Below are 12324 nucleotides of genomic sequence, written 5' to 3'. Positions count from 1 at the left end.
CTGCCTGAAACTTATGTATGTATGTATGTATGTATGTATGTATGTATGTATGTATGTATTGTTTATCTTAAATAAAGTTACAGAAGTTGTAAAAAAATACGACTACTACTACTACTACTAATAATAATAATAATAATAAAATACTGCATATGTATTATAGTTCTTGTAGTGCATTCTTACGTACAATTTTAAATGTGATTAACTTTGGCCTTGGCCATAAACTTTTAATTGTAATTATTAGTCAAGTTAATTGTATATATAACCCGTATTTTCCCTAATACGTGCTGTGTAATAAACTTGCTGAAGATACAGTTGAGAAAGCATTCATTTTGTTTTTCCATTTCTTTTTCTTTTTTTATTGCAGGTGGTTACTGTTTAACATCCCCACCCAAGTCTCCGTTTGCTCAGTAAATCGATTTCATGACAAGCTCCCCTGGCGCCGTCGACGGGGGCGAGTATATCATCGCGTTGCGTCCCATATGTTACCGCCACAGAAATCACTTTTCCACTGGCAGTCCCTCCTCTGCCGTAGATCAACCGGCGCGTTTACTGGAGAGCAATGACTGATGCCAGACCGACGGAAAACCCGTGACTTGCTTCAAGGTAAGATTTAAAAAAGTTATTAATTTAAAAAAAAAGCGCTGCGCCGTGCGTCTAGACACAATTCAAACACACAGACTAGTAATGTATACAGTTTATGTCCCGCTAAAACGACATTTCTGCGAGGTAATGGTCGGTGGGAAGGTGAATTGGGTCGGGGCGTCAGGTGGTGCCGTGGCGGCGAGCTCGGTCAATACACACACCTTTGCTTTCAGGTGTGCGGGTTCAAAAACACTTCCTTGAAGATACAAATGAGCCCCTTGCATATTTAAAGCGGCCCGGCTCTTTGACATACCTGTGGAGATGGCACGTCCTCTTCCAGGAAATTGTCCTATCGGTATTTCGCCGGACCTTTGGCTTGGCAGTCGGTGAGGCAATGCGAGACAGGGCAGAGGGAGACCCTACACACGTGTATGTGTATTTTATATATTATTATTTGCTTATTTCCTGCAGCCATCATAACACTCCAATATTAAAATAATAATAATAATAATAATAATACAATTCTAAACTGAAATCCACTTGGAATATTTGTTTCATTTAACTTAATGTGCAAATGCCCTGCGCTTCTTAATAAGAATCCTAAAACACTTGAATCTGAGGTATTTGATGGTCAAATTATACATTTATTTTTCCATTTAATGGGCAACTTTAAACATCTGTCTGTGTAAGCTATCTTTTGTGTCCAATGTCATTCAATTATGAGATTCCATTTTGAATAATGAAACCAGGTGGCCTGCTAGATAGGTCCTGTTCAAACATATATATATATATATGCTTCCATGCAAAACATATTTTTGCATACTGAATTGAAGTTGCATTTCTTCCACTAATGGTTTCAGATGTGTACATGTTGTGTATACGTGTTTCTTACAGTAAAGGAGAAGTATCTCTAGATGTTCACCATTTGTAGTCCTCTCTCTGATGTTATTTTGGCTTTGTCCTTAAGATGACTGAATGTAGACCATCAAATATTAGGAATCTCTCAAAAATAAAATCTGAGAATAACAAAAATGGCTCTGTGAGATTTATAGATATTCCTACTACTGAATTATGGTTGTGCAATAATTACAAGAGTTTCTTTATTACCACAACAACCAACTGTAATGATTTCAATTAGTTACTGAGGGCTTTCATTTAATTAGATATAATTAGATATAGCCCTTAATCCTAATGGAGATGGATGTTACAGTTATAATTCATATACCATAACCAAAACAAAAATAGAGGGCAACTTAAAAAAAAAAAAAAACGGGCAAAAAAACAACAGAATTTATCGAGGAGCTGTTAACCGTGTCTGTTATACAGTCTTTCCTGGAATATTTATGGACTTGAAAGATAAATAAAATCATCACACCTTATTATAAAGAGATACAGACCAATTGGCCCACAGATGTAATTATACATGGAATAAGATGTTTTTGCATCACTTTTTCACAAGATTTTCAAAAAACATTATTCATATTGTAATACAGTTTCATGCAAAAAAAACTGCCATTGTTAATAAATATATTTATAAAGTGATCAGTTACATGTGTTGATTATTTCTTCTATACATAACATGCATACAGTTATAAATACCAAATGTTCTCTATTATACACTAATCTGCGCAGGAGTGCTTAAAATTAAGTCTCAACAGGTTTTTAACTTAAACTGGCAGATCTGTCTAGTCAGGTGATTAGATACTTATTAGCCATAAAACACTTTCAAGTGTGTATTGCATTCCATGCATTTGGTCAAAAACCTGTACAGTCAGGAAGCCTTACGACTGTGTGTATGACAAATTTACTGGAAATTACCTATTAGATACTATTGAGGTGTTATAAAGAGCCTACTCGGAAAGAGGTTAGGAGTTCAGAATTGGATAACAGTTGCAAGTTGTGCTTGACCTCAGTAATACAGTTCGGATGTGAAACAACTTTTTAGAATGTAAGTGGTACAGTATCTTAATTAACCTAAGACACATGTAAACATCCCAAGTGTGTATCTCGTCTTCAAAAACTGCAGTGTAAAGAGATAACAATATCTGGAATATAGTAAATTAAATTGTAGGTATTTATACTATCCCCTTGAGAAACAAACCATGAAATAATAAACATGTATCCTAAAGATACAGACAGTCTTCAAATAACACAATCATTTGTGGTATTTCTTTTAGCAATTCACAATTGTAATGCACTATAATTTTTGGATGCCTAACTGGTGGATTTTAACAATGTCACAGGTACTGCATTTACACTTTTAGGATGGTTCTGTGCAGACCAAGGGCAGTGTAAACACTACATTCATAACCAAAGCTGACCTAAAATCCAACCTAAAATTGTCCAGCTCAAAAGGCACCCCTGGGACGGCTTAGGTCTGTCCTAACTGCAGTGTAAACGCAGCCGGCCTTGAGAAGGTTAACGCACAACTTGTGCATCTCTTGACAACACCCCCATGACTTTAGCGTCACTTTAGACAACTCCCCCAGGCCAGAAGAAAACAAAACAATAAAACTATTATTTTGTTTTCGAAAGGAATACTTATTTCTCTAATCACTAACTGTTGTATTTGGTGAGCAATAATACATATTTTATTGATTACATTTTAAAATAATTGGATTTGTTAGAAAGGGCTGCAAATCTCTTCTAGAGTGCAACTAAAGTGACAAAATAACATAAATTGGTCAATAACACACTTTAAGCAGGTCTATTTGAGCAATTTCTAAACAAGGGAGTATTGTTTCTGCATTTGTGTCCAAACATTTTGTGCTCATTGTGTATTTATTAAACTCCTTAAAGTATTCAACAAGGATAAGAAATGTACTGATGTCTTAAACATGACATTCATGCCACAATGCAGACCTGCACAAGTTTTGACAGTGTCTTTCATTTTCTCTTTTTTGTTTGCTCTTTGCCACTTTCGTTGGTTAATAGTGTGTACAATTACCAAAATTTGTCTTTCAGAGTGTGGTTTTACTTCCCCTTAGATCACGAGTATTTGTAATGAATGTACTCAGATTAACCTTTAGAAGACAACTGTGACTTTGCCAGGTTATTATTTTTGTATCCTTCCGTCAAAGATCTATCCTGTTCACAGAGGATCTTTGCTTCTGTCTTTGGGGGAGGAGAAAAAACTGTTGTTCATGGGGAGTGATTATGACGTAACCTAGGACGTATTGTAATTAGGAGGTATGTGTACAGGTCAGACCTAAGGTGGCCTAGTGCGGCTGCAGTGTAAACGTGGCACACAATGTTAAGAGTCATGATGGCAGTCAGACCGAAGACACTTCAGATCTTTTGAGCTTTTTACTAAAGTATGTATAGTGAATAGTTCATATTTTCCTGATTTTACCAAATACTAAGAACATGTATGCTAGACAGAGTTTGAAAGACATAACATTAGAGCTCAATAAAAAAGTTATTCAGCTGCTGAATTAATAATAGCTAACTAAGCACTGACACACATTGCACAGCCCAGCTGCTGAATAAACAAGTTCTTAGAAAAACGTATGAGACTTTCTACAACACTCATCAATGGAGGTTAAAGCCATTTTGTAACAAGCTGTCAAGTGTTTGAAGGCAGTAGGATGTTTAACACACAACCAGTTTACAATACGGATAAAGCTATCACACTGTTATAATCCAGTCCATACTATTTAAATACAGAAATGGAAGGACTTTAAGTGTATATGAAGGTTTTGTGTTTTATTGTTTGTTTTGTTTTAGTTGAATAATATAGGTCTTACCCCTCTGCTGGTGAAATACATTACTAGTACAATCTGATATGTTATGCAAAAATAAAATTATCAACTGAAACCTTACAAGTATTAATTCATATGGGTGAAATCTGTGAAATATTATGTTAAACTATTAATATATTTGATCTGCTAATGTAAGATTATAGTAATGAGATGAAAGATGAGATAATACAAATTAACAGGATTTTGTTGGCAATGTGTTTTTCCAAAAGAGAGAAGAACACATATATTATATATATATTTGATAGGGGATCAAATACTTATTTCACTCATTAACATGCAAATCAATTTATAACTTTTTTGAAATGCGTTTTTCTGGATTTTTTTGCTGTTATTCTGTCTCTCACTGTTAAAATACACCTACCATTAAAATTATAGACTGACCATTTCTTTGTCAGTGGGCAAACGTACAAAATCAGCAGGGGATCAAATACTTTTTTCCCTCACTGTATATATATATGTATAACTGGTTGTATATTGTATAGGGTACAGTCATCCCCCGATGATGTGTCGTAATTGGTTCAGAGACTGGTGATGTAAGTTGAGACAGATATGGAAGCAGAAGCGTCCCTATTCAAAACCATTGTGACAATTCCAGAGTAAACAGTAAACTGTTAAAAAACAGTTATTAGGGAGCAGAGAGATGATTTTGATACAAGCGCTGACTGCACATTGAAGCTCTGGGCCTGCTCAGTGCAATATTGCCGACTTAAGCATGGAAGGGTGTAAAACGAGATGAAGTCAAGGGATTATTGTATATGGAAATGTGAGCCAAGGAACACTAAATATGTCTTTAAACTTTCCTGAATTGGTATTAAAAAACACATTTCCAAAGGCCACAGAGGCCACTGTTTGACTGTTCCTGCAATGTATGAATGTTTCAAAATGAAGTGAGAAGGCATATATGCAATACAACATTTTGTTGTGTAGTTTACTGTGATAATTCAGAATATAGTCCAAACAGGGTCCTAAATATTTCCAAGCTCACGTTTTTCTGTCTAGAAATAGCATGGCACAGAGTGGGCGTTACTCATAATAAAACTGATAAGATATCTCTGTTTGCTGAACATCCATTGCTTTCAGGGTAATAAAATAATAGCAATAATCCAAAATCTGCTTGTATAGTCAAGGTTAATACCTCTTCTTTCTGTCTGCTATGTTGCTTGGTGGTTAATGATACGCAATTCATCTATGTTTCACTCCGTTTATTTGTACATGGACATTTGCTATACATTAGTGTTTTACTTATTCATACAGTATTCCCATTTTCTGTCACCTGTTCCAGATACAAAAGAGACTTTCATTTTCTGATTTCAGTTTTGTGTGTTACGGTAATTAGACATAAATACGAGTTCATGCGGAAGATGTCACCACATCATTAGTTTTCCTTATCTTAACTTCATTGATATTTCATGCATTACTTTAGATACATTTAATTTCAAAATCACATCAGGCTGAGATTTCTGATATGACTAAACTTGTAAAATGTTCACTTGGCAAACTAACTCCACATAAATAGTTTTTTTTAATTTCTGAAACATAGACTATTGATTAGTTTTATTCCTTTTAAAATGAAATACAGTTTCTGCATTTACAGTCTAGGCAATAAGCAAAAGAAACAACTGCCATGCAGGCGGCATTTGACTTACTGTAGATATAGAAGTACTGATGTGAAATGTTAAAATACTTTGTATTCCATGTATACTGGATCCCAACTGAGAAAGTACTTGAGGTCAGTTTAAGTCTTCATTGTAGTCTTATATATATGTATGTGTGTATGTGTGTTTTACCTAAGATGCCATAATTAGCCTAAAGCATCTGATGACCTAATGATTCTTAAAATGTATAAATGCTTTATATGTATTGGGGGAGTTATCAATATATGTGCTGTTTTTATACAGCTGCAACATCCAATGTGTAAAATCTTTTAGTAAACAGCTGAACACATCCAACAACTGTACACCTATTGCATGAGGGCTGTATAATACAATTCCTTGCATTGTAGAGTTTGGCATTGTAGGGTCCTCAGTGAACTCAGCACATGCAACTCCCATGGATAATTTGCCAGTGATTATTAACCTGGATGTATGCGAGGTCCATCTGTACATATTTTCCTCTTTAATTCCACACAATTCTCATATGCAAAGAGAAATTGAAAGTGGAAACCTGCAGAAGTCAAATATCAAAAAGTATATCAAAATGAGATGTTATACTCCATTTGTTTCTCATGATTAGTCTGTGGCAGCAGTAACAGCAGAATTAAAGTGTCAATTTATAGGTGGAAATGCTTGATGCTTTCAAGTATCGCCAGGTACGAAGGTCTCCATCACTGTCATTAAGGAACAAAACTAAACAAACAGCTTGGTATATGATCACTTTATTGCTGCTCACTCATAAGGTTTAATTTTTATTGCCCTAGTGGTTAGTGACCTGGAGATTGAGTATGCAGCTTTGCTATGTGAAAAAGTGTTTTGAAGTAAATCATAGTTGGACAGAATCAGCGATTTATAACACAAATGGTGATGCTCAGCTGGTTAATTTTAAATCATTAGTAAAAGTACTTTTGGGCAGAACGACTTTGTACTGTGCAATGACAATACATGTACAAGCCTTGATAAACTACTCAGTCTCTGTTATATTCTTTAAAAATGAGTGTGGACTAAATATAAATGTGCTATGCATTGCAAATATATCACTTCAGACAAAGGCTGATAGTCAGGGGACATGAGAAGAGAAATACGTATACCACTGACCTGGGCTAACACCCTAAAGCCAACCATGTGAGCTCTTTTATGGTCATAATCTACAGGCTGACCTGAAGTCCCAATCATTTTGTGTAATCCTATCCATGTACAACACAATGAGTAGAGTCTATTAGGTGAGAGGGAAAGGTATTTGGAATTCTTCTCTGCATGGATGAAATAGTGTAGTAGCAGAGAACAATACTGAGGTGAGAGAAACACTTTTTATACAGAAGCAAATGTTATTATTATAAAATACTTTCATGGGAATATTAATACATTACTATGCTCTACACACACCCAAACTTTATAGAGTTGTGGACAAGTGTGTGCTTGCCTAAATAATAAGAAGAGGGGGTTGATGAAGCCTAAGTCAGATCTGGAACAGTTGATTTGATTGATGAGATGATGTGATTGTCTCCAGAAGATGTGTGACAGGCTAATAGAGCTCTGAGAAGATATGTGAGGCAAAGGAAGACAAGGAGAGTAAGATGTAAGCTTTATATGTACAGAAATGGTAGATTAAGCTTAGTGTAAGGTAAAGGGATGTTAAAGAAGTAAGAGAGAGGGAGTAAAGAGAGACCGGTGTGCTTAGCGGATCAAATCCATGTCTAAATTCACTGGATAATATAACAATGGCTCATGTTTCTATATACTGAAGTTTTCTTTATAACTAATGCATAACCTTCAGTCTTCCAAGCAGGAATTTGCTAATTATAATGAAAACACATGTTTCGTAAGATGTAATCACTATCCAATAATACACTTGCCAATCAATAAGTACCTGTAATGGCCACAACCTCCCTTGCCCTGTTTATGGCTTTCTCATTGCTCCACCAAGGCCTCTCAAGAACAAGTGTGATAGGAACGTTCTTGATAAATTCTTCAGTTGAGTCATTTCGTATCAGTTTCTTTGGCAGGGTGTATTTTGCTTTCATCAGCTGTTTAAAAAAAAATAAAAACATAATGTTGTTTTAGTCTTAGAATTGTATGTTTCCTGTAACCTTCATTGAAGAATGACCAATTGTGCTCAGGTATACATTTTAAGATAGGTTAGAAACAGTTCAGAAAATGAGTATTGGAGAATAAATAGTGTAGACAGGGTAGAGTTGAGGCTGGGTTTGGTTCTGATATATAGGATTATTTCTAGCTGACATATTTTTTACCTAAAAGTATATGGAAACATATTTTATTGTCTTTTGGTTGCTGTCCATGGTACTGAATTTTAACAAAGACGATGCACCTGTAATTGTTTCATTTCACAAACAGAACACCAACCTAATAGCATTGTCTGAAACAATAGAAGTGGTTTTGACTGAAAGTACATTATGTTTTAATCCCCTGAAACTCTGATTGCGATCGCTTAACCTTTTACTTTCACATGTCAGATACTCTATAAGCTCATTTAATTTCACTTTTGGTTTCATCTTTGAATTTGGCAAATAGAGGAACCCCCCCTAAAAATATATTATTATGAATATTATATGTTCTGTATTACTTATTGTTTCTGTTGCTGAAATATGTTTTGGTTTCTGTGAAACTATGGATTCTGTGGAGCCTTTATAGAATTATATATATATATACACTCACCTAAAGGATTATTAGGAACACCTGTTCAATTTCTCATTAATGCAATTATCTAACCAACCAATCACATGGCAGTTGCTTCAATGCATTTAGGGGTGTGGTCCTGGTCAAGACAATCTCCTGAACTCCAAACTGAATGTCTGAATGGGAAAGAAAGGTGATTTAAGCAATTTTGAGCGTGGCATGGTTGTTGGTGCCAGACGGGCCGGTCTGAGTATTTCACAATCTGCTCAGTTACTGGGATTTTCACGCACAACCATTTCTAGGGTTTACAAAGAATGGTGTGAAAAGGGAAAAACATCCAGTATGCGGCAGTCCTGTGGGCGAAAATGCCTTGTTGATGCTAGAGGTCAGAGGAGAATGGGCCGACTGATTCAAGCTGATAGAAGAGCAACTTTGACTGAAATAACCACTTGTTACAACCGAGGTATGCAGCAAAGCATTTGTGAAGCCACAACACGTACAACCTTGAGGCGGATGGGCTACAACAGCAGAAGACCCCACCGGGTACCACTCATCTCCACTACAAAAAGGAAAAAGAGGCTACAATTTGCACAAGCTCACCAAAATTGGACAGTTGAAGACTGGAAAAATGTTGCCTGGTCTGATGAGTCTCGATTTCTGTTGAGACATTCAGATGGTAGAGTCAGAATTTGGCGTAAACAGAATGAGAACATGGATCCATCATGCCTTGTTACCACTGTGCAGGCTGGTGGTGGTGATGTAATGGTGTGGGGGATTTTTTCTTGGCACACTTTAGGCCCCTTAGTGCCAATTGGGCATTGTTTAAATCCATGTCCATCCCTTTATGACCACCATGTACCCATCCTCTGATGGCTACTTCCAGCAGGATAATGCACCATGTCACAAAGGTCGAATCATTTCAAATTGGTTTCTTGAACATGACAATGAGTTCACTGTACTAAACTGGCCCCCATAGTCACCAGATCTCAACCCAATAGAGCATCTTTGGGATGTGGTGGAACGGGAGCTTCGTGCCCTGGATGTGCATCCCACAAATCTCCATCAACTGCAAGATGCTATCCTATCAATATGGGCCAGCATTTCTAAAGAATGCTTTCAGCACCTTGTTGAATCAATGCCACATAGAATTAAGGCAGTTCTGAAGGCGAAAGGGGGTCAAACACAGTATTAGTATGGTGTTCCTAATAATCCTTTAGGTGAGTGTATATATATATATATATATATATATATATATATATATATATATATACATACATCAATTATTAAAATATTAAATACTGAAACAAAATATATGCATTTTGTCTGTACATGTATTCTAGTGTGTTAACCATTTCCTTACCCAGTCAGCAGATGTTATATTCACACCAGGTGATTTCTAAAAGGGTGATCCTATGTTTAATTGTACAGGGCATGCTAGATACAACATGTTCTTTGTTTTACATTCAAAATTCAAGAAGTATTTTGTTAGTTCTTAATTTGTGTAATTTATTAACTCATTGATTTTAAAGCTTTTTAAAGCATTGACATTTCGATAACTGATATACAAAAATTGTTAGTGTAATTAAGGGGTGTCAAACTCCAAGCCCCAATGGTTTTAATCCAGCCCCTGTAAAGGTGATTTATTATAAAGTAATTTGTCCCACAATGACAGGAAATTGTGTGTGAAGACTACAAATCCCTTCAGCCATTTTGAACATAATAGAAACCAGTGCGAAGAGTTCAGGTTCTTTCAGCACTCGGGGAAAAAAGCAACGTTAATAATTAATATATATTAAAAATGGCCCAGAACAGAAAAATCCACAATGAAAGGAGATTGTTTCTGGGAAGGTGGGAATGGGAATATTTGTTGAGCAATGAGAAAAACTATTTTGAAAGAGAGCATAGCAGTGATGAAAGAATTCAATTGAATGTGGCACCATGTGACTAAACACAAGGAAAATTATGGTGTTTAGAATGAGACCAAAGCCTGGAAAAAGTAGTTGAATTGGAAAAAAGCCTTGAATTACTGTAAAATGTGTTAAAAGGGGCAAAAAGTGAGAATCATGCTGCAGTAAAAGCAATTACATGGTGTCAGAAGAAATTGCTAAAACTTTCTCAAGCCTTTCTGAGTGGGTGTTTTTTAAAAGAACTGTATGCTTTAAGTCACCGTAGTAATGTATCCAGACAAAAAGTAAATATTTGCAAATATCAGTCTCTCACAAAATACTAAAGCTTTGAGAGTAGACCTGGCAGCCAATCTCAGAGAATATCTTTCAGAAAAAGAGAGTGGTTGCATTGCATTTTTACAAGAGCACTGACATAAATGACACAGCACAGTTATCGATTTTTATCCATGGAGTTAATTCAGATTTAACTGTTCCTAAAAGCTTTTGGGTGTAGCAACCATTCACGTCACCACGGCAGGAAATAACATTTTTCAACAACTCAAGTGGGTCTGAACACTGTTGGAGCACCAGTGATGTGTGGTAAAAAACAGATCTGGTTGCTCTGGTGTGAAGTAGGGGTGGGCGTGAATGATACAAATGTATCCATGATATTGTTTGATAGAGAATCGGGAGTATTGGAGTACAGTTTTACGTTACAAGCTATCAGTTGTGCTTTGACTGAATGATAAATAGTTGTCTCAATTCATTTTTCTGTATTGATTTTAAAATGACACGGCAGAGTATGGCTGCATGAAATATTGTATGCGGTTGCCTATTGGTAAATGCCTGCCGGCCTTTTTTAAACCAATCCACCAGTCTGATTTGTGCATTCACTAAAAGACACAAATAAACCAATAATAGCAATGAGTGGGTTGTTGTGCCTTGGACTTTAACAACATAGCGGCATGGCTGATGACATTGAGGAGTTGGTTCCAAAAAAAAAATCTACCTCGGTAATATGGAAATACTTGGGATTTTTGCAAAGCAATATGGCGCAAACCAATGTAATTTTGTAGGCATATAGTCAGGTGTATGATTAAACAATTTTACCAAACAGGTGCTGATGATCATCAATTCAATATGTAGGTTGAAACACAATCATTAACTGAAACAGAAACTGCTGTGTAGGAGGAATAAAACTGGGTGAGGAACAGCCAAACTCAGCTAACAAGGTGACGTCAGCGCAGGTTCGTCCTCTTTTGCCTCTTCGCTTGACTCGGGAACGTAAGCTCTCTGTGTCTGTGTTTGTAATAAACATTCAGACTGCGTATTTCGGCTGGCTGGCTCACTTCGTAGTGTTGTTCACCACCGTTTTCACTACACATCGTCTCTGTCTTGTGTGTGTTTAGTTATTATTTATAGCTAATCCCGACTCCGCGTCACCCGGTGTCCCTGGAAACCCCGGCACACATGGTGTGGTTAAGCCTACGGGCCTACGCGGCGCTTGTATCCAGCACCTGGTGCTTGGTATACACATTATTCAGTCTGGCAACAGCAAGGTTGCGTGTGGTTGGTGTCGCAGCCCCCACGTGTATATAAACGTTGCCGGGTGGAGACGCACTTACAGTGGCGGGCCCGCTAGGCCCTCCACTTGTTGCAGAGGTGTTCCAGTTGTTGTGTGCCCCCGGTGCAAACACTGACCGGCGCCTCCGCTGCACATTTCCCTGTGCACGTGCGTGTGTGCTCGGTGCTCGGCGATGAGCTCTTTTCGCCCCCGCCACTTTGCCGCTTGCGGCCACCGCACCT

General features: G+C 36.9%; 1 protein-coding gene across 2 annotated transcripts in view; it reads left to right on the top strand.

Annotated features, from left to right (window-relative positions):
• The first annotated feature begins 428 nt into the window (after window positions 1-428).
• hnf4g (hepatocyte nuclear factor 4, gamma) overlaps window positions 429-12324 on the top strand; it is a 29321-nt gene continuing 17425 nt past the window's right edge. The window contains exon 1 of one of the 2 annotated variants that reach the window (XM_066721716.1): window positions 429-603. In XM_066721716.1, the coding sequence (XP_066577813.1) occupies window positions 567-603 (37 nt within the window). In that variant the 5' untranslated portion in view covers window positions 429-566. Of the gene's footprint in view, window positions 604-929; window positions 1012-12324 lie in introns of those variants that run through there. The other variant, XM_066721735.1, reaches the window with a different exon arrangement.

Source organism: Amia ocellicauda, chromosome 2, assembly GCF_036373705.1.
Source record: "Amia ocellicauda isolate fAmiCal2 chromosome 2, fAmiCal2.hap1, whole genome shotgun sequence".
NCBI lineage: Eukaryota > Metazoa > Chordata > Actinopteri > Amiiformes > Amiidae > Amia > Amia ocellicauda.
This window is presented reverse-complemented; position numbering and strand designations above follow the sequence as displayed.